Genomic DNA, 22,601 nt, shown 5'->3' on the forward strand with positions numbered 1-22,601 from the left:
ACACTAACAACTATGGCTAGGGATATTCAGATGATCCTGAAGCTTCCACTACTACGAGTCAGGTTACTCGTTTACTTCAGTTTGTGTTAGTAAATATTATTGTCTAACAGCTATCGTATGATATACGAAAGCCGCATTTCTTAAACGCGGCTATGTGTATACGACAACCGCATTTGGGAAATGCGGCTGCCGTCTATTATACGACAACCGCATTTCCCAAATGCGGTTGTCCGTAGAATAGAATTGTGACCCACACGAGTTTGGGAAATACGGTTTTGACCCCAACCGCGTTTCCCAAACTCGTTTTTCCTATTCCTATCAAAAAAAAAAAAAAAAAAAAAAAAATCTCATTATTGTCCAAAACCATTTGTCTCTTCCCATTTCAGTCAAAAACCCTTTAATAGAATTTCAATTAATAGTATATAAACAACGATATAAACATTAAAAGTTTAATTAAGATGATATTAAATAATCACTTGTCTGCATTAACTCAATATATTAAGTAAATTTTTCATGAATTTATTATGTATATCTAATCTAATCTAACCTAAAAAGATAATAAGTCTCAATTAAAATTATATTCCTCATTTATGTCCATGTTTTTAGTATTAATCATTTTGTACGTTATGCTTTTAGAGTTGTACTATATAAATTTTTGGACAAAAATACCCCTACCGTTGTAACTTCCGTTATCTTTTTCATTATTGTTACCATGCACATGCGTCCACCATATATTTTCTTATATTTTTTAATGATAATAATATTTTGTAGATATTATATATTGGATTATTATAATAAATAAATTTGATTTCATATATCTTTTAATTAGCATGAATTTGTTAATTATTTTAAAAGATATAAATATTGGGCATATGTTTTTGCACATCGCGGAAAAGACTAGTATATATTGTAAAAGACGATGTTATGAAGGCATACAACATACCCCATGGTAGCTAAATATTATCATCCATATCAATTTAGACCTGGCAATTCGTGTATACGGGTCCATTAACGGGTCGACACGATAACGACACGGACAAGATAAGACTAAACACGAACACGACACGTTAAGGTTAACGGGTTCAAATTTTTAACACGAACACGAATACGATTTGTTAACGGATTAAACAGGTTGACACGATAGACACGTTTTGTTAACAGGTTTCAAGTCGTGTCGACACGATATGACACGAAACCCGTTTAAACCCGCTATCGCTATTAATATATTTAAAAAATTAAAATTTAAAGTTAAGTTCTATAAAAAAATATAAATAAATAAAAACTACCATTCAATTCATCAAACGAACTAAAAATATTCAATTCATAATATTCATAAAAAGATAAAATAACATTCAAAAATCATAATTAAAGGAGTCTATACAAGTTTTTAGAATAAAATTGAACACAATAAAAATTCAAATTTCAAATTGATGAACATCAATTAATTGGTGTAGGATCTTGGCCTAATGTAGTAATTTCATCCTTAGTCATGTTCATAATATCTTTTGTAATCTCAATAATGACAATGGTTCTTACCTAAATGACAATGATTCTTAGCGGGTGATGTGGATAAATAAAGCGTATGTAAAAGTATATATTGATATAAAGGTGAATACAACGGGTTAGAGGAAGTTCGATCGTGAAGGATGACCGGGAACCTCTCTAGCCTAGCTAGTACAAATATCCAAAAGTCCTCTACTCAAGCAATTAATGCAGTATTTATAGGGAACATGGGGAACAGTGTCCGGTCTTCCGGCATGTTGGACACGTGGTGAACATGCACTGGGGGGATGAGCGGCTGGCATGCAACCCTACACGTGTATCAAAAGGTTCTGCCTCCGATCTTGTCCCTAGCCGGCCACATGTCCCGGTCTCCGGTCGACAACTCGAAGCTAGAAGGGCGCTTCCTCCAAAGGTACGACCGGGTGACCGGGGGGACGGTGCTCCCTCCAAAGGTACGACCGGGTGACCGGGAGGACGGTACTCCCTCCAAATGGACGACGTGGCGATTGGGCGAGAACGCCGACCCGCATGACCGGGTGAGACGGTCGGGTCGGTAGGGCGCCCCGTATGGCCGGTGTATATTCCCTATCAGCGGGTTATAAACATGTTTGGTAAACGGGTTCGTGTTAACGGGTTAACACGATAATATTAACGGGTTAAACAGGTTCTTAATAGGTTTAACGGGTTAACCCGTTAAGACACGAAACATAACGGCGGGGCCAGTCCTACTGTTTTATAGGCCCGGGGCAAATGAAAAAACAAAGGCCCTATAGCTATACCATATACAAAAGTTAACCTAAATTTTTAATTCAATATATGAGTACAAACATACTAATATTTAAAAAATTCCATAGCTCTTCTTTGAGAGTCTACTAAATGCTCAATTTTTTTTTCTTTTGTGCTTCCGGATAATTTTTAGGCAACATTATATAAAATAATTATTATAAACCGAGTCTAAAGAACAAAAAAAAAAAAAAAAAAAAAAAACATGTAGAACGCTTGCACTTTAGACACCAAAGATCCTGATTCCTCATAATCAGTGAAAAGTGTCTTCAATCCCTTCATAAATAAATGAATAAACACATTACAAAATTTACAAAATAAAATAAAATTATTTTTCAAATAAACCTAATAAATTTACAATTTCATTGTAAATAGGAATCCTAAATAGAATTATTTAAGACAATTAGGATTCCTAAACATAGTTTGAATAATGGGATTAAATTACAATTTTGTAGAGGATTTAGATAAATAGATCATTAGAGGTTATTATACAGAAATTATTGCACAAAGCAATTGCACATTTGCAAAGAATTGTGATAAATCGTAAATATATAATTAGAGGCTATTTGCAATCCGTAGAGAATGAGAATACCATGACGGGGATGAGGACTTGACTCCTTATTTAATTGTTTAGTTTTCCACTTGTTCGGTGATTATGCGAGACAGACGAAGCCCAGGCATCGAACTTGCGAATCCGAGATTAGGCGAAGCACACGAAGCACCGAAGTTAGCCTTGTGAATCCGCCGTTAGCGAAGCAGACAAAGCCCAGGCGATTGTCAAGTCTGCAGGTTTTTTAAATGTTTTGCGATTGTGGATTGCTAATTAGCTTTTCTCTTTTGAATTTTCTGAACTTTTTCTTCTTCTTTTTTGAAAAGCTTTATGAACATTTATTGACTCCATTTGTAGTGTGGAGAAACTTTAGGTGATTGCTGGCTAAGAGGTTGATGCACGACTCTTGAATTTCTGGTTGGACAACGTGGGTGGCGTGTGACTGTTGATGCACGACTCTTGAATTTCTGGTAGTTGGGCAACGTGGGTGGCGTGTGACTATGTGAGGCGGCTCGAATTAAATTCTCGACTCTTCGTCTCCGATTTCAGAAAACCAGATAAATTAATTTTTTTAATATATAAATAAATATAATATATATATATATATATATATATATATATATATATATATATATATATATATATATATATCTTAATCTTATAGGCCATTGGGCCCCTTCCAGAGATGGGCCCTAGGCAGGTGCCCAGCTGGCCCTGCCCTAGGGCTGGGCCTGCGTGGTAACGGGTCCTTAACGGGTCAACCCGTTAATGACCCGGGACACGTTAAGGCTAAACACTAACCCGTTACTTTCGTGTCCGGTTTCGTGTCGTGTTAACGGGTCGTGTCCATAATTGTCAGGTCTACATATCATCTTTTATTTTTCATATGATCTATTTTGTATATAAGTTTAAAAAAAAAAAAAAAACTATCAACAAGAAATGGCTAAAAATTAACATTTTTTTCTCTCTCCTTTTATCTCTTTCTTCTAACTCATCTAAAATTCATTAAAAAGGCTTTGTTGGCAATGCTCTAAGAGCAACCACATCATTCTTGAATTTGTTTGTGATTTTTAGGTGCCACTTAAGAGAGAGAGAGAGAGAAAAAAAAAAAAAAAACCAAAAAAACCAAAAAAAAACAAAAATAGGACAACCTATTAAAAAAAATTTAAAAAAAAAAAAAACACCGTTTCTTCTTCATAGTGGTCGCTAGCTGTCAGCCACTCTAAAGCACCCCCAGCGGACGCATGAGAAACACGTGCCTCTGGGGCCGACAGTGCGCACGCATGCCAACTATCTGTTTTCTTTTTAAAAAATGACAAAAACCAAGATATTGCAGGGAGTAAAATTCCCCCCCCCCCCCCCCCCCCCCCCAAAAAAAAAAAAAAAAAAAAAAAAAAAACATCCCTCATCAACAAAAAAACAAATCTTTTTTTTTTGTACTGTTCCAAAAACTAACAAAAAATCATTGGTGTGGTTGCTATAATGTTATGCGTGAAAGACACAATTACATGCATTAACTCTCCCTTTTATCATGCTTATTTTTCAGCTATCAATATATGTATGGGTCTTAGAGCAAAATAAATGGTGGGATTTTTTCGTTTCGTTAACTCGATCATATTAGATTATGTGGCTTTAGTGTATGGGTTTAAGGTTAACAAACTAGGTGCAATCAAAGAGTTCCGAGCTTGATACATAAGGATTAAAATCTCTCTAAAAGTTCCCTCATGAATGTATTTAATGTGCATTAAATAGGAAGAGACGGGGAACACTACTTGTCAGGCTTCAACATGCCTTACCACATTCCGCGGTGCTTTATCGTGGTAAAGTGTCTTTACGAGACTGACACTTCACATGATAATGATGTGATAAGAGTTTATGATCGAATTAAAATTATTGCAAGGTTGTTAGATGTCTAATCCACTTTTTCCGACCATAATTATATCCTTTCTGATCCCATGCCGGTCGATGTTGGGATAAATCATACTAATTTTGGTCGGATATGATTGGTAGTGATTAATTACCAAACACAATGCTAGGTAAACGAGGTATATTATCTATCAATAGCTTTTTGGAGTTATGTGAAAAGAAAGAGAAAAACAAGCAAACAAAAATCAAACGAATAAAAAATTCAAGTGGTAACCACTTGACAGTGCTAATGCGTGCAACATACACTAGCGCCCTTTATAATAACGATATAATAAAAATAAAAAATTTATTGTAAATTATCATGGAAACTTTTTATACTCGGTACCACCCAAAATCAATGGTAAATGTATCGAATTTGTGCCAAACGTCCACCACAATACTTGTACAAGCTCAATATGTTTTAAATTTTTTAAACTTTACACTAGATACAAGAATGGGTCGGGTGGGGGATTCTTCTAAAATAAAGTGAAAATGCCACTTCCCCGAAACTTGGTCATGGCATCTATGTCCGCCTATTCCACCGGAACAATATAATGCTAATCGATACGAGTCTTTCCCCAACCACTATTGTGTGGACCATGGTCTACACAAGTTGTGTGAACAATATTTTATAAACCGTAAAATAATGTACATTCAATACAAAAATAATGTACATTTAATTTATTAAAAATGTATATTTTGTTATGGTTCACGTACAAAAATAATGTGGACTCCGTATCATTCGCTGTATATATGTGCTACTTCCGCACATAATCATGTATTGAATGTTAAATGCGTGCAGTAACTGGAGAATTATCTAATTTCCTAAAAAACATCAACATCTCCATAATTTGCAAATATGCAATTAACCTCTATTACTCTAGGATCAAGAGTAAATACAATGTTCTATACAAATGAATTTTGAAGAGCTGACGACTATGCAGCATTCCTAATTTCAACGCCTATTAGTACTCCTTAAATTTCTTGCAAAATTCATACCCCCAAACTAGGCATTCAAAATTGCCATTTTTTGCAGTTCACATATTGAATTATTTTCATAAGAAACTGAATGAAAACAGCAATTAATAGAATTGAATGACTCCTGTTATTGCAATGGGTGGCTCAACCTCAACACGCTTGGCCTTTCCTTCTTGAAGTAATTGCGGTAGTGAATTGGCTTCTACAGGCGCAGTTCCTTTGCTGGTCCATAATGTCACGTGAGACCATTCATTTTTAGACTGAATCTTTTCACCATTAATAGATCCAATGCAAGCTTCAAGTGCAGCCACCCTTTCAGAGAATAATAGAGCCGTCATTTCTACAGGCACCTGTTGATGAAGAAAGGGAGCAAAACTTGCAAGAGCTGCCACACTGTGACTTCCTTTATGAGCAAGCGTCACGTGGGCCTTTTGAAGGTGGCTTCCCAAGTTTTTGTCCTTAAGAAAAGCTCCGGCTTCAGAGTCATTCTTAGCCAACTGTCCAAATTGTTAATCAGATCGTTAGATGAAAAGTTTAGCCTCTCCCAAACTATGTGGTTTGTGATGTGTATATGAGATTTGCTACTAGTAGATACTTATCTTGGAGCTCATCTACTCTAAAAAGAAGAAGCTCAACCAAACAATAAAAATCACAAAGTGGCATTTCAGGCCTGATAACAAGAAGCCACCTCTTTTTCAAGGAGTACCAGATAAAAGCTTTTTAAAAAAACCTCTTTTTGACTGGGCCAAACAAGCTAACACATGTATAAACAGATGGAAACATCGAAATATATATATATATATATATATATATATATATATAGTGTTTCTGTGCATGCAAAGAGACTAAAATGTGATTTCTAGCCAATTGGCAATTGCCTTCATGGTCAGGTAGGTTGAGCTATTCACTCACAACCACTTCGCTTCAGAAAAAAAAAATCTAATAAAAGGTCAAAGAACACCACCACAGCAATACTACTGCAGTACTGCCAGTGGCATGTAAACAGATTTAATAGATAAAATTAAATCCTAATGTTTACTCCATGACATAAGAGTTACTGCATGGATTTGTTGTTATTATTATTATTACTATTATTATTATTTTGATAATGTTTATCTGATTATTCATGATAGAATCAACCAACTCCCAGATAGCCAATGAATATAAAAAATTTCTCTTTTAAATCATCATACAAATAATTGCCACATCAGGGAGTAATTTTAGGAGGGTGGTGGTAAAATAACATTTTTCTTAATAGATTTAGGCATTTTACAAACAGTAAAAATGTTGATGTCTTTAAGATATATAGTGCTCTACCAAGTTTTAGAAATGCAGATAGAGAAGTGAAGAGGGGTGAAAACAAGCTTACATTATCAAGAAGACTTTGGACTTCTGTAACAGGCAAGCTGACGGCAGCAAACACAATTGTTCCAAGCTTCCTCTTCTCAATTGCTGGTGTCTCACCCGTAGCAATAGCCCTCAGTTGTTCCAATACTTGTTTAACAGCAAATTCAAATGGAACCTGAAAAGTGTGGAGCACAATATTACATGACACCAACTAGACAGCAGCAAGACTTTGGTAGTGGTAAAAGCAGACTCAACACCATGATCTTATGCATATTGAGCTTCCAATGAATAAACAGGTGTTAAACACAACATTTCTAAAGAAATATAGAAGAACATTGATGCAGTTGTTAGTGATTAAGAGTTACTAATAAGAAAATGATAACAAGGCAAAATGAAAGCCAAGAAGAGAAGATGTTAATATTTCAGGCAAAGAAGTACTCTGCATAAAGTAATGACATAACCTTCATCCCATCAGAAGCAATTTTATGCAAGGAATGTGCTTTAGATTACTCTTCCATTTACAAAATTTTATAAGAAATGCTTCCAGAAAATGGCACATGGAGCACCCCAATGACACATAATCAGTGCATAAGGGGCCTCACAAAAGCATCAAATGGATTGTGATATATAAATTAAGCAATCACTATTTTCAGAAAGGACAGTGTCTTGAGACTTACCTAAATGAGAAGAATAAACCCAGAGCAGGAATATAAAATTTCAGTACCAACTATTGATCAAAGAGTAAAGATTTGGAGAAACATTACGAAGTCACAATTCAGGTAAAATTTGGGGAATGACATACACTACAAACATTTCTACCACTAAAAGCAATTCACAGTGCAAGAAGTTTTATTTATTTATTTATTTTAAAGTATGAATGAGGAGTCTATCAACTAGCAAAGAACTGAATATAATATTTTGCTCACCTCCGATGCCTACTAGTATGGAGATGGTACAACTTCATTCCTTCCTCCAAAATAGACTTCACTGAATCCGGTAAAGGAGACCTTCACATTGTATTGTAGAAAAATATGCATGATGTTTTTGGAAAACAAATTGAAAGATAAAAAACCAATAATTGATGATAGAAATGACCTGTCGCAACCAAAACTCTAAAGGATATTACAAGAAGTAAATGGAAACCTTTATATCAAATGAGGGCTTTAAGGTGCAAAAATTATAAGAAGCTAGGAACGTTATCATTTTAATCAATTGCATCATTTTGTTGTTTTATTGGAACTCCCAAATTCCACATCCTCCTTCAGGTAATATCACTAACAAGCATTGCTCTCTTCACTTTTGAGAAACTTCTGTTCAGTTCCGTAGCCATGAAAACTTAACATCACTATCAGACTCTAGCAGTATTTCATATTCCCAAAGCACACATGATGCTTCACCCATTCAGCATACATCAATGAAATGGATATGCTGTAAGAACTGCTTATCTCATCAGAAAACTAGATGCTTCATTTGGTGAAAATGTGAAATTCAAATAAAATTCAGTATTACTGACTATAATTACATCCCATGGCAAGAGAGCAATAGAAGGATGAAAAAACATAAAGATGCAGTGTTAATAGTTGGTGACACAAACATTGTTCAACTATAATAATGTTTGAGAACCAAAAGTTCTCTCATTTCCCTGGTTTGTTCAGACTTCACCTTGCTAATGCCATTTAGGTTGCCTTTACTTTCACTAGTAATACACTAGAGTGGACAGACAACTCATCCTTTGAGAAACCATTCAAATCAAGAGAATATACAATCAAGAACTGATGGATAGCAAACGTCTTTAATGCAAGAGAAAGTGAATCAATCAATCAGATTGAAGATAACTAAAGTAAATATCATGATGGATAAAATGTACTGAAGAAATCATTCTGACCTTTCGGATTTTAGTAAAGGTATTTTGACAAGTGAGCCAAAACGTCCGATCAGATCAGTCTCAAACTCCTCTCGACTCTAAGAAAACATGGACAAATGTATGTGAATGAAATTTTGAAATGACATACCATCACCAAGAATCTTAACAATTAATTAAAAAAATTTACCCTGCCATCATAAAGATCATAAAACATTAGCAATACATAGCCGGCATTTGGTGATGACTTGTCAAGATTTCCCTGTTTGATGAGGAAAAGAGATTCATCAACCATGAGACTCAGCAGAGTAGAATGCCATATAAAAAGGAAGAGTGATGTACCGGATGATTAACTCGGTGTAGTACTCGAAATATGAAAACGGCAAGAGCATCAAGTGAAAATGGATTTCTTTCAGTTCCTGCATGTTTGGTGAAATAAGAGTCAGAATTACAGCTTTTAAAAATACACAAGGATTCAATGAACAAACAAAAAGAAAATGTTACATTAATCAAGATCCAACCAAAACCTACTACCAGTACAAACCAAAAAATCTTTAAAAAATTGGGCAAGAAAAATTAAGGCCAACGTAGTCCAATATAAGGAAACATGGATACACAGGTAGAAAGAACGAAGTTGGATATGGAGCACTATCAATTATGTCGTAGAATATTTAGAATCTCTTGCTTTGCTTCATCAATTCATACTTTAATTTTATACATATACTCCGTAATTGATTGATTTGCAGTATCCAAATTGCTTGATGGCACCAGCTTTTAGCTCAGAGCATACTAAGAGATGCACAGTGACAATCTAGAAAGAGACAGTTATATATCGTGATAACACTGGAGGCATTCTGAAGAAAATAATGATATAGCAAATCTGAAACTGGAGGAGTTCTCCATTGAAAGGCACATAGATTCATGTCCCATTCCTTCAGTGATGCTATTTTCTCCATTGAATAAGGTTGGCAAATACAGCAAGTTGAAATAAAAATAAGTATAATCCAACAAAGTAAAAGTACAGGAAAATCAAGATATATAATAGCACCATAATGCAATTGTGAAGAAGTATGGCAAAGCACTTAATTAATATTGTATGGAAGCTAACATGTATACCAATCTAGCTGTAGACTTTAGAAAATTAAGACATTACAAAAAGAATAAAACCAAAATTTTTTAAAAACCTTCTGAGTCAGGCACAACTGGAATTGCAGATGATTTGGTGCTTCGACACATATCCTCAATCTGCACAAATAAAATGCATTTGTCATGGGCAAAAATATTTAGGTTGCTCAATTAAAAATGTTATAATGTATACAAGCAGAGGAGAGAATAACATAAGCTGGGGGTCCAAATCACATGTGCCATCTACAGGAGGGGGGATTAACAAGACCTCATCCCTAGGAAGAACCAAAGCAGTGGAAAGTACAGACCAAAATCTTTGAAAAGATTTTAGCACCAATGAGCACACCAAGCACTTCTTCAACTTTTCTCTCACAAAATCCAAATTCCTTCTCCTAATGTCCTTCAAAGAAACAACTAAACTATTTCCATTTTTATTTATTTTTTTATAAGAAAAATGGATGTATTAACTGGCACCAAGGAAGTGCCATCTAAAGTACAGACAAAACAAACACAGGATTATCGATGCAAGGTTGAGTTTACCTTTAGAGTTACTACTGAACAATAAAAACTTCTAAAGTAATTCCATTTATCCCAGTTGAGGTTGCTTTGATAACATTTTGCACCATTCTAGTATGGTCTCTCATAAGACCTTCAATTAACAGCCGTTGATAGCTAGGGTGTACATAGTTAAATGCAGAAGTGCTTGACACTGAATTATGCTAATGTATACTAATGGAGAGATGTAAGCAAATAAATAACAAATATTACCTGTCTCCAGACTTCCTCGTTTGGTGCATTCTTGTCAGCAAGCATTACTGAATAAGATTTTGCCCTGCGTGCATCAGCAACCTTCTGCCAGTATCTAGCTGTTGATATAAGCAGTTGGTAATTAAAAAATCTCAGGCTTTGACATCAACTGAAAACCCATCTAATTTTGTAGCAAGAAAGAACCAAATAACACTTTGCTTTTCAGTAAATGGTTGATGGACTAATGGGTTGCACTCTAATCCTAGGAGAGTATCAGGGCAGTTTAGTGGTCTCTGACTCTCTGTACAGTCAAAGTCCATTTCGCATGTATTTCATGCTTAGTAAAAAGAAAAAAGGGGGGAGGGGAATGAGCATAGATCACTACAACCACAACAGTTTATTGAATGAACTACTGAAGGTCCACCCATACCCTTAATAAGATCACCCATTAAACTTTGAACTGGTCGATCATCCCCAAGACCTCCTGGGGCATTCAGTATTTCCTTACATAGTGCAGATTTAGCACAACCAGGTATTCCTGCAATTTAAAACTGATCAAAACGAAAACATACAGCAACTAGCAGCTATGTGCCTGACACCATCAAAGGAAAGTTAATGGTATAATACAAATCCTTTTAAATATCAGGATACAAGCATATACTTCAATAATTTTTCAGGCATTTCAACTTTGCAACAGACATTATTATTAAGCTTCATACGTTTGGAATCTCACCACACAGGTTTTCACTCTTAATTAAGCCTGCAAATGAGTACCAGTCCATTTCTCTTCTTGATTTATCCCATTAATTTTCTTACTGCAAATGATTCCACGGTAAGTTATCAAAAATAAATAAAGAGAAATCCTAAACTAACTCTCACTTTCACATCATTTTCCATAAATAAATAAATGATTTAACATTTGTGCATAATGACATTATGTGCAGTTAAATTAATAATGCATTGCTTCTAGAATACTCTCGCAGTTTTATTGGCATTTGACATGGCACATGGTCTATGAAAAGCTAATTCCATGCTTCTACACCTACTTCTTTTGCTGAAGTATTCCAATAATACCTTTGGTTTTGTATTTGATACATGTAGTCTGGTTTAATGTTGAAGGGCATTAGAGCATTTTACAAACCTATATTAAATGTTCTTAGAAGTCCAGTAGTGGGCAATATTTTTGTGACATCTTGAAAAAGAAACATGGCAAGTTAAATGGAAAAAAGTTCCTATTTACTGAGAGAGAACAATCAAAGTACACAAATTACAAAGTGGCATGTAAATACCTAAGAAACATGAAGCAAATTCCTATTTTCGTTCCCTAGAAAAGAAAATAGTATTTCTCAAGCATATACTTTCTGCTTTTGATAGGTGAATAGATTATATAAAAAAAAGGTGCCGAAGAGACGCCACAAATACAAGTTACAATGAGCATACAGAAAGCACAAAAATCAACACAAATTTGGGCTATTGAAGAAACTGATCAAAGAAAGGGCACTATTAGGATACTCCCCTTCTCATGGATGCATTTTGCAAAATGAAAAGAAAATTAAAAGCACAAACTTTGAAAAGCTTCTTACAAGGCATGAAATATATCAGATGAACATGCAAAGCATGGAAGCAACATAATATATAGCTAAACAATTGGGGAAAAAAAAAAAAACCATCCCAGGAACAAGAACAATACCTGGAAAGAAAACTATGAGACCTTCATCCTTCATAACAGTATCCTTGCTAGAAATACTATGGCCAAGTGGTGGCACATCCTTCTCCTGCTCAAGATCACCTTCTTCATCTCGTCCATCAGTAATAGCTAGGAAATCTTCAGATTTCACAAAGCTTCCAGCAGCTCCAATCAATGCCTGGTTTTGTGGGCTACGCTTTGCATACTGTTCTAGGAAAGGCTCGGCTTCACTGAGATATATGGATGATGAGAGTTGCTTATTCCCATGCTTTCTGCGTATGTACACAGCCCTGGAAACAGAAGTTTACACAAGATGGAATGGATCAGAAACTAAAGGCCAGTTGAAAGGAAAGGCTGTCAACAAGTACCATTCATCTAGCATCTTGCTCATTGCTTGTTGTTTCGCTGGTGAAGTGTTCCAAATCTTCATTTGCCTAGAACCACAAGAAGATTACACAACTGTGAAAATAGGATTTGCATGGACATTATAATACAGCAAAGCTGGCAACAGGCCACTGTGTTCATACACTACCAAAGACCGGATTTCCAGCATTTGCAGGTTTATATAGTGGACTTAATGTAATTACATGCTTATTTTCTAGCAATACCATTGGCTAGTTTCAGCATTAAGTCATTAACTTCACTATTTTGTCATTTCACGTGTTTTACTTATTACATCCAATAGATAAAACAGCATAGATGCATGCAGAAACAGTAATAACCACATGATGAAACAATGAAGTTGCAAGCATAGAATTCATGCAAACACAGAAAACATGTTGAACCCATAAGTTGATCTCAAGCAGCAATGAAATTGCAATTAAAGATATTTGAATCTGCTAGAAATAAGGTAAGAGAGCAGAAGTCAAATAACTCTTCTTTCCATGATCGGAGGAACATAAGACAGAAAGAGCAAACAGAATTTGCAATCAACTGGATTAGTATAGGATCAGCATATAAATTTTCCGGAGGTTATACTCGATGTTTCTGTTTTGGTAGGTAGATGCACATGTAGAATGGTGCAGCAATGATCCGTTATGAGCTTTGATGTTGAACCTGCTGCATTTAAGGGGTTATAAACAGACAATCACCTGAGATAATAGGTCTTGTATGCCATTGGGCCTTGTTTAAAAAGAGTTGGCAAGCCATTACGTATCAGAAAAGTTCTCAACTGCAAGGAATATAAGATGAAGTTTAGAATGAAGAAATTCAACATGTACACAACATATTTTCAGTTCAGATCAGAAATAATTGTGCTCAAACAGGTGTACAGGCTTCCTCAAGTTCTTTTTTTTTTTTTTTTTTTTTTTTTTTTTTTTGGTAGGAATTCTATTCGATAAAAGCATATATACCTTGTATGTAAGAAATTTCAACTTGACCATCAGATTGGCATCTTCATCAGCTAAGCTATTGTTATCATCATCACCTTTTACCATTTGACTGCTGCCTTTTAAAATGTGAGCAGCAGTTTCCCCATTGGCTTTGAATAAGTTCAGATCAACAAAAAAGCCTATGGAAGAGCAAGAAAATCAGCAGCTAATATATGATTGGTTTATATATCACTATATCGAGGAAACACTAAAATTTATCTATTGTCCATGGATTTTGGATCTTAAGTAGAGAAAAACAGTTGATACTACAAAACAATCATGAACCCATATGCACTTGTACAAAGCTTAAGATACCTGTTTGCATAAAATATGTATCTTAAGGACCATGGGAAACACTACCATCTATTTAATGATTAAAGACCTTAGAAAACAGTAGCATCTATCTCAAAGAACATACAATACACTAGAATGTTATTACTATGTGGGATGCCAACTCTGTATAATTGTATATCATAGAGGATACAGAAGCTTTATCATTTTCAAACTAATAATACCTATCTCAAGCTGTTAATAGCATTATTTTTTTTTCCATGTCAAAACTAAACCTATTCATTCTTCACACAGGCAATTAACAATCCTTTGCCAGCAGTGAGCAACAAAAATATATAATCTCTTAAACATCCAGCAGGTAGACAACTTTGGAGAAAAAATTGTCTTGCGTGATGCATTTTTTAAAATTTTTTAAGTCTCCTATTAGAGAATTAATGGTAATAGTTTAAAAATTTTCAGGTATAATATTGACAAATTCAACAACAATTAAAAACATAAAATGCATCTTTATTATCAAACAGAAGACAATAGTTCCTCATTTAACATAGGTCAAGCTGAAGAGAAAATTACGATTCACCGGATTATATTTAAAACCCTTGAAGAAGTACAGTTTTATTGGAATCTAGAAGAAAACAAAATGCGTACCTCGATATAGTGGCCACAATTCAGGCTTCCGCCTGAAACATGTTGATTATCTTGTTAATAAATAAACAAAATATATATAATACACATACATGTATGTGTGTGCACACATATTTACATGAATCACACAATTGATCTGTCCCATTCAAACTAACTAAATGAAAAAAAAAAAAAAAAAAAAAAAAAAAAAAAAAAAAACTAAACTACAAGCAAAAAAGTTCAAAATAGACCTCATCTCCTTGTGGTATTGCCGGAAGACTGAATCATTAAACACATGGATCACCATTTTGAAGTGCAGATTGTCACTGGATACATCTTTAATTTTTTTAAAGTCATAGAAGCATTTAAAGGACGTACGATAGCGTCTTTCCCTCATTAGACGAATCATTTCCTGTAACAAGTACACATTTATACACAAGTTAATATTGATCTGACCAAGTAAAAATATTAATGCACAGTGTAACTGAACAGTGTTAGGGTAGTGATCTAAGAGGTGGGGGGATAGAAGGTTCTATCAAGCTACTTGGTTTTTTATATGAAGTGCAAAATTGACAAACAACCAATATTGATCTGACAGTGAAAATCCTAAACTTAGCAACTAATTGTCACAAATAATCAGATAAATCCAGATGGCACTGTCCAATCAACTTAGTGCACCACCACCAGTTATTTGTGTTAAATTACAAAACAAGTACTCTAACCTGTAATTTTGCAGTTGAATAATCAGCAGGATGTGCTTGTAAGAACTTTGAAATTACAGATCGGTCAGCAGTTCTCGAATGTGAATTCGATGTTTCAGTCCCAAACCAATCAAGATGATTTGGACAAAATGCGGAACCAACACCATTGAGAAGTGCTTTTATTTGCTGCAGAGATTGTTACAAAGTACTTTCAAGAAATGTGACTGTAAGCATAACTTTGCCCTCTATAGAATATGCTGGTTGTTACCTGCTTCTCATCTGACCTATTTGCAGCACAAATTTCACGAAGGGTTGGTCCCAAGTCTAAGCCAGCTGGAAATATAAAGCAACATTAGACAATAGACACATTTGAGACAATACAAAAATAAAACAAGGTAACAAAGAATTAGGTACATTGTTGCTTCGATAAAAACAAAGGTGCACAAAGGAGAAGTAATCCCATATACTTCTAATGCCTTATTGAGTGTTAGAACTTGTGAGTTGAAGGTTCAGCAGAACATCCAACAAGTGGCAAAGATGTAAATCAGGCAAGGCAGCAGGACTCTATAAACTAGGGACCCAAGGTGGCATGTATGACACCCTACATGAAACCAAACTAATTTTAGTAATTTCAAGTTTTGTCATTATGGTTTCATGTTTATAAATTTCAAGGTTTGGATGTGATTTTAAAATTCAGGTTTCAGATTTATTTTGATAACTTGGTATTAGCTTAAATAAAATAAAAATAAAAATAAAAATTAGACAGAATAATAAAATAAATAAGACTGTTAAAAAAATAGTTAGGTCCTTCAATTTTGTAGCAGAACAACATCATATATGAACAAAGAATGCTAACTGAAACAGTGACTCACTTAAAAGGATACTAAATGACCACTTCCTTACGGCAACTGTTCAAATTTACTGAATTTGAGTATGAGACAGCTAATGACGAACATAGTACTCTGATTCCCCATGTACTGTGGGACACAGTTGTCCCACAATTCTATAATGCTTCAATATTTACATAAGACCATGCTATCCTTGTGATAAGAAGGATCAGATGTAAAATGAATAATTAACGATGTTCAAATTAACAAAATGCAGGAAAATAAAAGCTTACCACCCTCTAATGGTGGCAGAGGAAAGTCCCTTAACACCTGCTCCAAATGTTCCAAGCTCTCACGCCTTACAACACGAGCCACAAGACCCTCCAAAATATCGCCTTGCACCTTTATATGGTCTTTTGATCCTGAGCATCCAGGCAAGGAAAAGGGGATAAGAAAAATATTTCTAAAATAACATCAGAAAGCATTCAGTAAAAACACGATAGCACTCTTTGCAAATAATATGCCAAGGATGTAGGAAACAAGACTTTAAAGGCACTATAAAGATGCTAATAGTAAGAAAAGGATAATTTCAGGTCAACTCATAAAACCATGATTTTGTTATTTGCTTATATGTGTTTGAGCTTGATATACTAATAGTTCTGTTTTTTTTCCTTTTATATTCATTGCATTGTAGGAAAGCTCAAGGCAATATGGCATTTGATGAATAATATATAAAGTGGCATTATCATGTAACTGAAGCAAATAAAGCAGTGGAACAATATATGATGCGGACTCCCAAATGCTGCTTAAGCATAAGGTACAAATACTCTCTAAAGAAACAAGAACTAAATTTCATTATTGGTGCATAGGACACAAGCATAAGGAACTCATCCGAAGCACACAGCCAATTTGGCAAATACACACATAACATGCTGTTCTAATCAGGATAAAACTTACCAGGGACAGATATATCAGCAACTTCATCCAGAGCCTTGCAGACAGAGGTTGCTGTTCCCTCCTCACGGAGGGCATCAAATGCAGCAAAAAAAGACGTCACTGACTTCCTTCAAAATGAAGGGGAAAAAATTGTTACAAAACTTTAGCTAGTTTTCATTACCTCATAAATAAAGCAAAGTTTTTAACAGTCCAACAAAATTCTCTCTTTTGTCAAAGAACCAAGATTCAAGCAGTAGTTAGATTCTACTGCCCATGTACAGTGCAATAAGACGAGAGCAAACCTATTTTCAAGTGTTTCAATTTCAATTTAGATATACCTCATTTAGCTTTAAATATTGTCAGTAAATTATCAAACTTTAGAAAATCAACAGGAGTTCATCCAACCATTTCCAAGCATATCAACCATTAAGCTCCAGACATCACCAGTAAATGATCACATTTTAGAAGAGAAGTAAAAGGACTTCATCCAAAAATTATGCAAGGTGTGACATTTTTAGAAGAGAAGTAACAGGATTTCATCTAAATAGTTGTGCAAGTAAAAACAAACTGATAATGAGTTCTCATGATATGAATCAAAATGGAAACGGCAATTCTTAATAATTCACCTTGTTGAGAATAACCACACATGATTTGTTGGTAGGCGCCACTTTCTGCAAAAAGCAATTATATCTGGAGTTGAATGAAACTTTGGTTTTCCATTCCCCAATTCTGCTACTGCAGTAACAACTACTGCTCAAAGACAAGTATTAGAAAAATATCAGGAAGTGCAGCGACAATATAATTGACGCACACAAAGTAAGAAACATGGAATCCAAACATCCATACTAAAATCTGAAGACAGCGTAATGGGTTCAGGCATAATGGGCATCACATTGATATAGGGTATCCAGATCCTACAAAGTATGAACTGGTCTATTTTTGCTTGGTTAAATAAATAAAAATTAAGAAAGGAAGGCCGTAATATATCTAAACACCCAAATCTCAAGAAATGAATCAGGAACTGAGTGGTACAAAACATGAAAATGTAAGGGGGAAAAATAATGGAAGTGTGGCAAAGATAGGCTTGATTGCTTGAATCCTTCAGCCATGTAAATAGATAACTGAAGTGAAATTACTAGTTCTGTGGTCAAAATTGCCTTCTATTACATGATCAAGGCTTAGATTTCAAGTAATGGAACTATGGAAGTGTTGCAAAGATAGGCTAGAATCCTTCAGCCATGTAAATATATATACTAGTTATATGGTCAAAATTGCATTCTATTACATGATCAAGGCTTAGATTTCTTCACTTAGAGATCACAATAAGATTTCAGAATTCATGTCCTTGACTTGGAGAAGACACTGTACTTCAAACAGTTAAAGTAGTACAGTTGGTGCAATAAAATAAATAAGTTCTGAATGGTTGTAAGTTTAATTGCTAAAAGAATTAACATATCAATTGATTTGATAGTTGAATGTCACGTGCCAACTTGGCTTAGTTTTGTTCCCTTACCATAATCTTCCCGTGGACGTTGTCCATGATCTCCCAAGACAGCAGTGACTAGTTCCATTGATAGGCACATGCGGTTTTTCTGAAAGAGGATAGCTAGTTACACTATCATAGTAAAGGTTAAAATCTTTCAAGGGCAGTCAGAACCAGACTATGCAAGTCCTATATTCATTAAAAGTAGTGTCTTTACATCATAAATTAGCATAGATAATTCATGCAACACATGAAATAAATACACCACTTAATTTAACTTAATATCACCATAGACCATGAAAAGTACTGGTATATGAGGTTGAAATAAATGCAACTCTCTATGTATATTCAATGTAACCATATACCAAAGAAGCAAATTGCACTAAAATATGATATGCCAATTCATTTCAGCAGTTTTCCCAATAATCTAAACCTAATACCATTGACAATAGAATGAAAACCACCCAAAGCCTCAAAAAAGCAGGAAAATAATCTTTTCAGATATAAGTCACTGATTTATAATTCAACTAACGTTTTCTTACTAACCAGCAATATTTATTGTCTCTCCAACAGACACCATACAATAGTTCAAAGCATGGGACCATAGAAAAAAAAAAAAATTAATAGTTTTTAGAAGGTTAAACTGGAATTTGAAGCTTTCTTATCAATACAGCTTACCATCTTCAGCCAAATAGCATTAACCAATCACCATTCAGGTACCACAAAAAGCAGACCTAACGATGGTCTCCTACTCTCCTAGGTTCTTTATGAAGTTAATGCAGCAAACACATTTTAGTTAATATTTCCATCATAGAAAGGCAAAGAAAATTTTCTAATTCTGAACCTCAAGATATGCATTGAACTCTTCTTGCTTCCTGCTTGCATGAGGACCCCAAGCTTCTTGAAACATACGTCCTAGAACAAAGACACCAACAGCAGTATAACTGCACCAAACATAAATTTTGCAAATTTCAGTTCATATATAAAAGAGCTGATACTTTCGTATATAGGAGTTCAAGGGCAACAATAATCACAAGACTAATATATATATTGTACATGACCATTTTTAGATCATTGCAATTTTATGACAGAATTCAAAGATGTGCATGCATTAGGCTTAGTTTGTCATTCCCCACAAATTATTCTGAACTGGTGCACGTCACATAATTCAAAGAACAAACATGTCCAATACCATATAATTCATTCTAATTTTAACAATAATAAGAGTTCTATAAAAAAAAATAGCGCACTCATCCCAGCTCCCTTTTTCTAATAACACACCAAGCAATAGAATCAACTAGGCAGACAAAATAACAAACTGCAATGACACTATTCGTGGGATCTTTAGGTATTGTGCTAGCATGTTTGTCTGGATTTAAATGTTACCTAGTTCCTCAAGCAGGGAGCATATAATCATGCATCAGAACCAATCAATGATTCAACTACAGAGTAGTAGCACTACAAACTTGACATGAACTAAGAGAAAATGAAATACAATAGGCAAACAATCCACTGCATGGTTACTGACTATCAAATAAACAACATATGTTCACTTGTTTTATAGGAAACTCATATCAATAGAGAACATAAAATAAAAATATTACAACCAGACAACAGAAAGGATAATTATTATGAACCTACATGTTACCAAAGCTATTTTTGGCATATGCTCCACCCTCATGTCCCGCATACATAAAAAGAGACCCAGAATGCTTAAGAGATACCTGAATAAAATCAGTCCAAAAGTACCACTGAATCAAATAAATACGTAAATGGTTGAAAATTAAGGGAAAAAGGAAAAAAAAGGCAACCACTTTTTTTTTTTGGGGGGGGGGGGGGGGGGGGGGGGGGGGACAAAGAGTGATAAAAGCTCTTAAGTAGGACAACAAGGATCCGTGATTAACCTTAAAAAAAGGGAAGCATGTGACTACCAAATTAACTAAGTACAAGAATCTATGGGTATATTCCTACCTCCACTGTGGCCAAACCTTTGGTCACCATCTCGATCATCCGTGCTCTAATCTGAAAATTGCTATCATCAAATTAACTTAACTCACATTTAAACCTCATTCCAACAACATTGAAGAATGAATTACCTCTTGATCAGACTTCTCATTTTCAAATTTGGGATAGAATGTAGCTCTTACTTGAGCTTGTGAGAACGTGGACTTGCCAACTGTAAAATTCTCCAGTAAATTACCTCTAAATACATTGCTAAGAGCAGCATTCTTTTGCCCATTTATTGGTTTGTTAACTCCATTAGTCTGGACTTCAGCTGAAGCTTGATTAGTTGGAGCATTTACAACTTCAACTGCTGCTGGTTCACTTACTTTTCCATAAGATTTCTGCTTCCAAACAACCTTTTGATTATGAGCTGGTATCTGATTCATCGTTCCAAAGCCTCCAAACTGCAAATGTGGCAATGGAACACTAGAGTGCACATTTTTGTCGGCAATATCCAATAAATTGATTCCACTGGTGACATCTTCAACAGCAGCAGCAGTTGCAGGTTCCATTTTTGAGGATGAACTGGGTATCCTATTGGAACTTGGCTTTTCTTGCCATCTTTGTTCCCTAAAACCACCCCTTTTCTGCATTTTGTAAATAAAAACCAATTACCATCCCTTTCCGGGATGCTGCCAACAAAAGAAAATGACGGAAAGAAATTGGACATACTCAATTATAGAGAGCCCTTAAGAATCTACGAGATTCAAAATTATAGAATTGAAGAATATGCAAAAAGAATCTACGAGATTCAAAATTATAAAATTGAAGAATATGCAAAAAAAAACATCTGATGATCTCACAGTGTAGAGATCCAAATAAAAGCAAGCTCTGAATATGAACCCTAAGTGCATACTAAAAGGAGGGTGTTAGAAATTAGGAGCCTCAAATAGTAATAATGCTTTGAAACTTCTATAAGATATCTACTATTAAACTGAGTGCACATTTAAAACAAGAGAGATTTTTCTCTCTCAAGTTTCGATAGCTTGACCAGTTTCCTCACACTTCCCATTCATTTGAGAGGGAAAATCTGGCAAGGTTGCCGTTATGCTTCACTCGTTGAAAATACACAGTGATCAAGCACAGTTAGCAACTCTGCGTTTAAATCATCATAACACAGATAAACTTAAATCGGATAAAACAAAATATAAACATAATGATTAAATTAAGGAAAACAGTAATCCGTATATAACTATGTCAATTCCATCCAGAATTACATATATGATCATTCAATTTCCGTCCGATAGAGAAATTTTCAGCTCAAGAGAGCACACCAGCTTCCAAATTGGAGCAAATAATGGTTAACATTCTCTGCAACATTCATACGACATATGAAGACAACACAATAAACATACAGACGGAAGAAGATTACCTGCTTCTGCGACATAGGCGGTGGACGGAAGAGTGAAGTGGAGAAAGTGAGAGAGCGAGAGTGGATGAAGATGAAAGTTCTGGAAGGGAGAGAAGCAGGTGAAGAAGAAGAAGAAGAAGAAGAAGGATAGCGAGAAAAGCGCGCGACGTTGAAACAGAAAATGATCCTGCGACGCCGACATCCACAGGAGAGGAGTGTGTGTGTGTATCCACGTAAATATGGAGGAGGTAAGGAGCGTAAATTAGCGGGGAAGTGCAGAGCGGCGCAACCGTCTTCGAGTCAATCGGTTCCAAAAGGAGAAAGTAGAAAGGCCCAGTCTTTGCTTGCTTACGTTATTGGTGAGACTGACTCAAAGTGCTCACGTGTTAGTTCATCACTTTTATTTTATTTTTATTTTTAAATTTTTTAAAATTAATTTAGTATAAAAATTACTCCGTACTATATTTAATAACTAGTAATTCACCCGCGCGATGCACGGGAAAAAATTATGTTATTATAAATATAAATAAA

The 22,601-nt window shown here is 34.9% G+C and overlaps 2 protein-coding genes and 1 long non-coding RNA gene across 4 annotated transcripts; all 3 read right to left on the reverse strand.

Moving 5' to 3' along the window:
• Positions 1-2,290: 2,290 nt before the first annotated feature.
• Positions 2,291-3,182, reverse strand: LOC109173600. Its single transcript, XR_002052927.1, has 2 exons — positions 2,879-3,182; positions 2,291-2,562 (listed from the first exon to the last, which is right to left on the reverse strand). It is a non-coding gene; the product is annotated as an uncharacterized LOC109173600 (long non-coding RNA).
• A 2,377-nt stretch (positions 3,183-5,559) lies between these two features.
• Positions 5,560-22,377, reverse strand: LOC109173846. 2 transcript variants are annotated; one of them, XM_019323182.1, is made up of 26 exons: positions 22,092-22,377; positions 20,812-21,306; positions 20,687-20,737; positions 20,357-20,439; positions 19,560-19,659; positions 18,746-18,824; positions 17,859-17,982; positions 17,254-17,360; positions 16,590-16,718; positions 15,738-15,802; positions 15,491-15,655; positions 15,020-15,180; positions 14,793-14,824; positions 13,839-13,996; positions 13,578-13,657; positions 12,855-12,920; positions 12,490-12,776; positions 11,230-11,337; positions 10,821-10,918; positions 10,112-10,172; positions 9,270-9,346; positions 9,118-9,189; positions 8,952-9,028; positions 7,993-8,073; positions 7,089-7,241; positions 5,560-6,216 (listed from the first exon to the last, which is right to left on the reverse strand). In XM_019323182.1, exons 1-25 carry the CDS (start codon positions 22,104-22,106, stop codon positions 7,199-7,201), a joined length of 2,814 nt encoding a protein of 937 aa, XP_019178727.1. In that variant the 5' UTR covers positions 22,107-22,377; the 3' UTR covers positions 5,560-6,216; positions 7,089-7,198. The 2 variants fall into 2 exon arrangements, with proteins under 2 accessions (XP_019178727.1, XP_019178728.1); XM_019323183.1 differs by lacking the exon at positions 22,092-22,377 and having other exon boundaries at positions 20,916-21,047.
• On the reverse strand, positions 5,824-6,603 carry LOC109173530. The gene is made up of 2 exons (XM_019322771.1): positions 6,598-6,603; positions 5,824-6,216 (listed from the first exon to the last, which is right to left on the reverse strand). Exons 1-2 carry the CDS (start codon positions 6,601-6,603, stop codon positions 5,824-5,826), a joined length of 399 nt encoding a protein of 132 aa, XP_019178316.1.
• Positions 22,378-22,601: the final 224 nt, after the last annotated feature.

This window comes from Ipomoea nil, unplaced genomic scaffold (genome assembly GCF_001879475.1).
Source record: "Ipomoea nil cultivar Tokyo-kokei standard unplaced genomic scaffold, Asagao_1.1 scaffold0482, whole genome shotgun sequence".
NCBI lineage: Eukaryota > Viridiplantae > Streptophyta > Magnoliopsida > Solanales > Convolvulaceae > Ipomoea > Ipomoea nil.

What these genes read in the sequence shown, in the direction of transcription:
- LOC109173846 (XM_019323182.1), bottom strand. An exon ending in ATGAGAAGTCTGATCAAGAG is followed by an intron (nt 20,738 to 20,811) that starts GTAATTCATTCT and finishes AGCAATTTTCAG; the next exon opens with ATTAGAGCACGGATGATCGA. An exon ending in TACACCGAGTTAATCATCCG is followed by an intron (nt 9,190 to 9,269) that starts GTACATCACTCT and finishes CTCATCAAACAG; the next exon opens with GGAAATCTTGACAAGTCATC.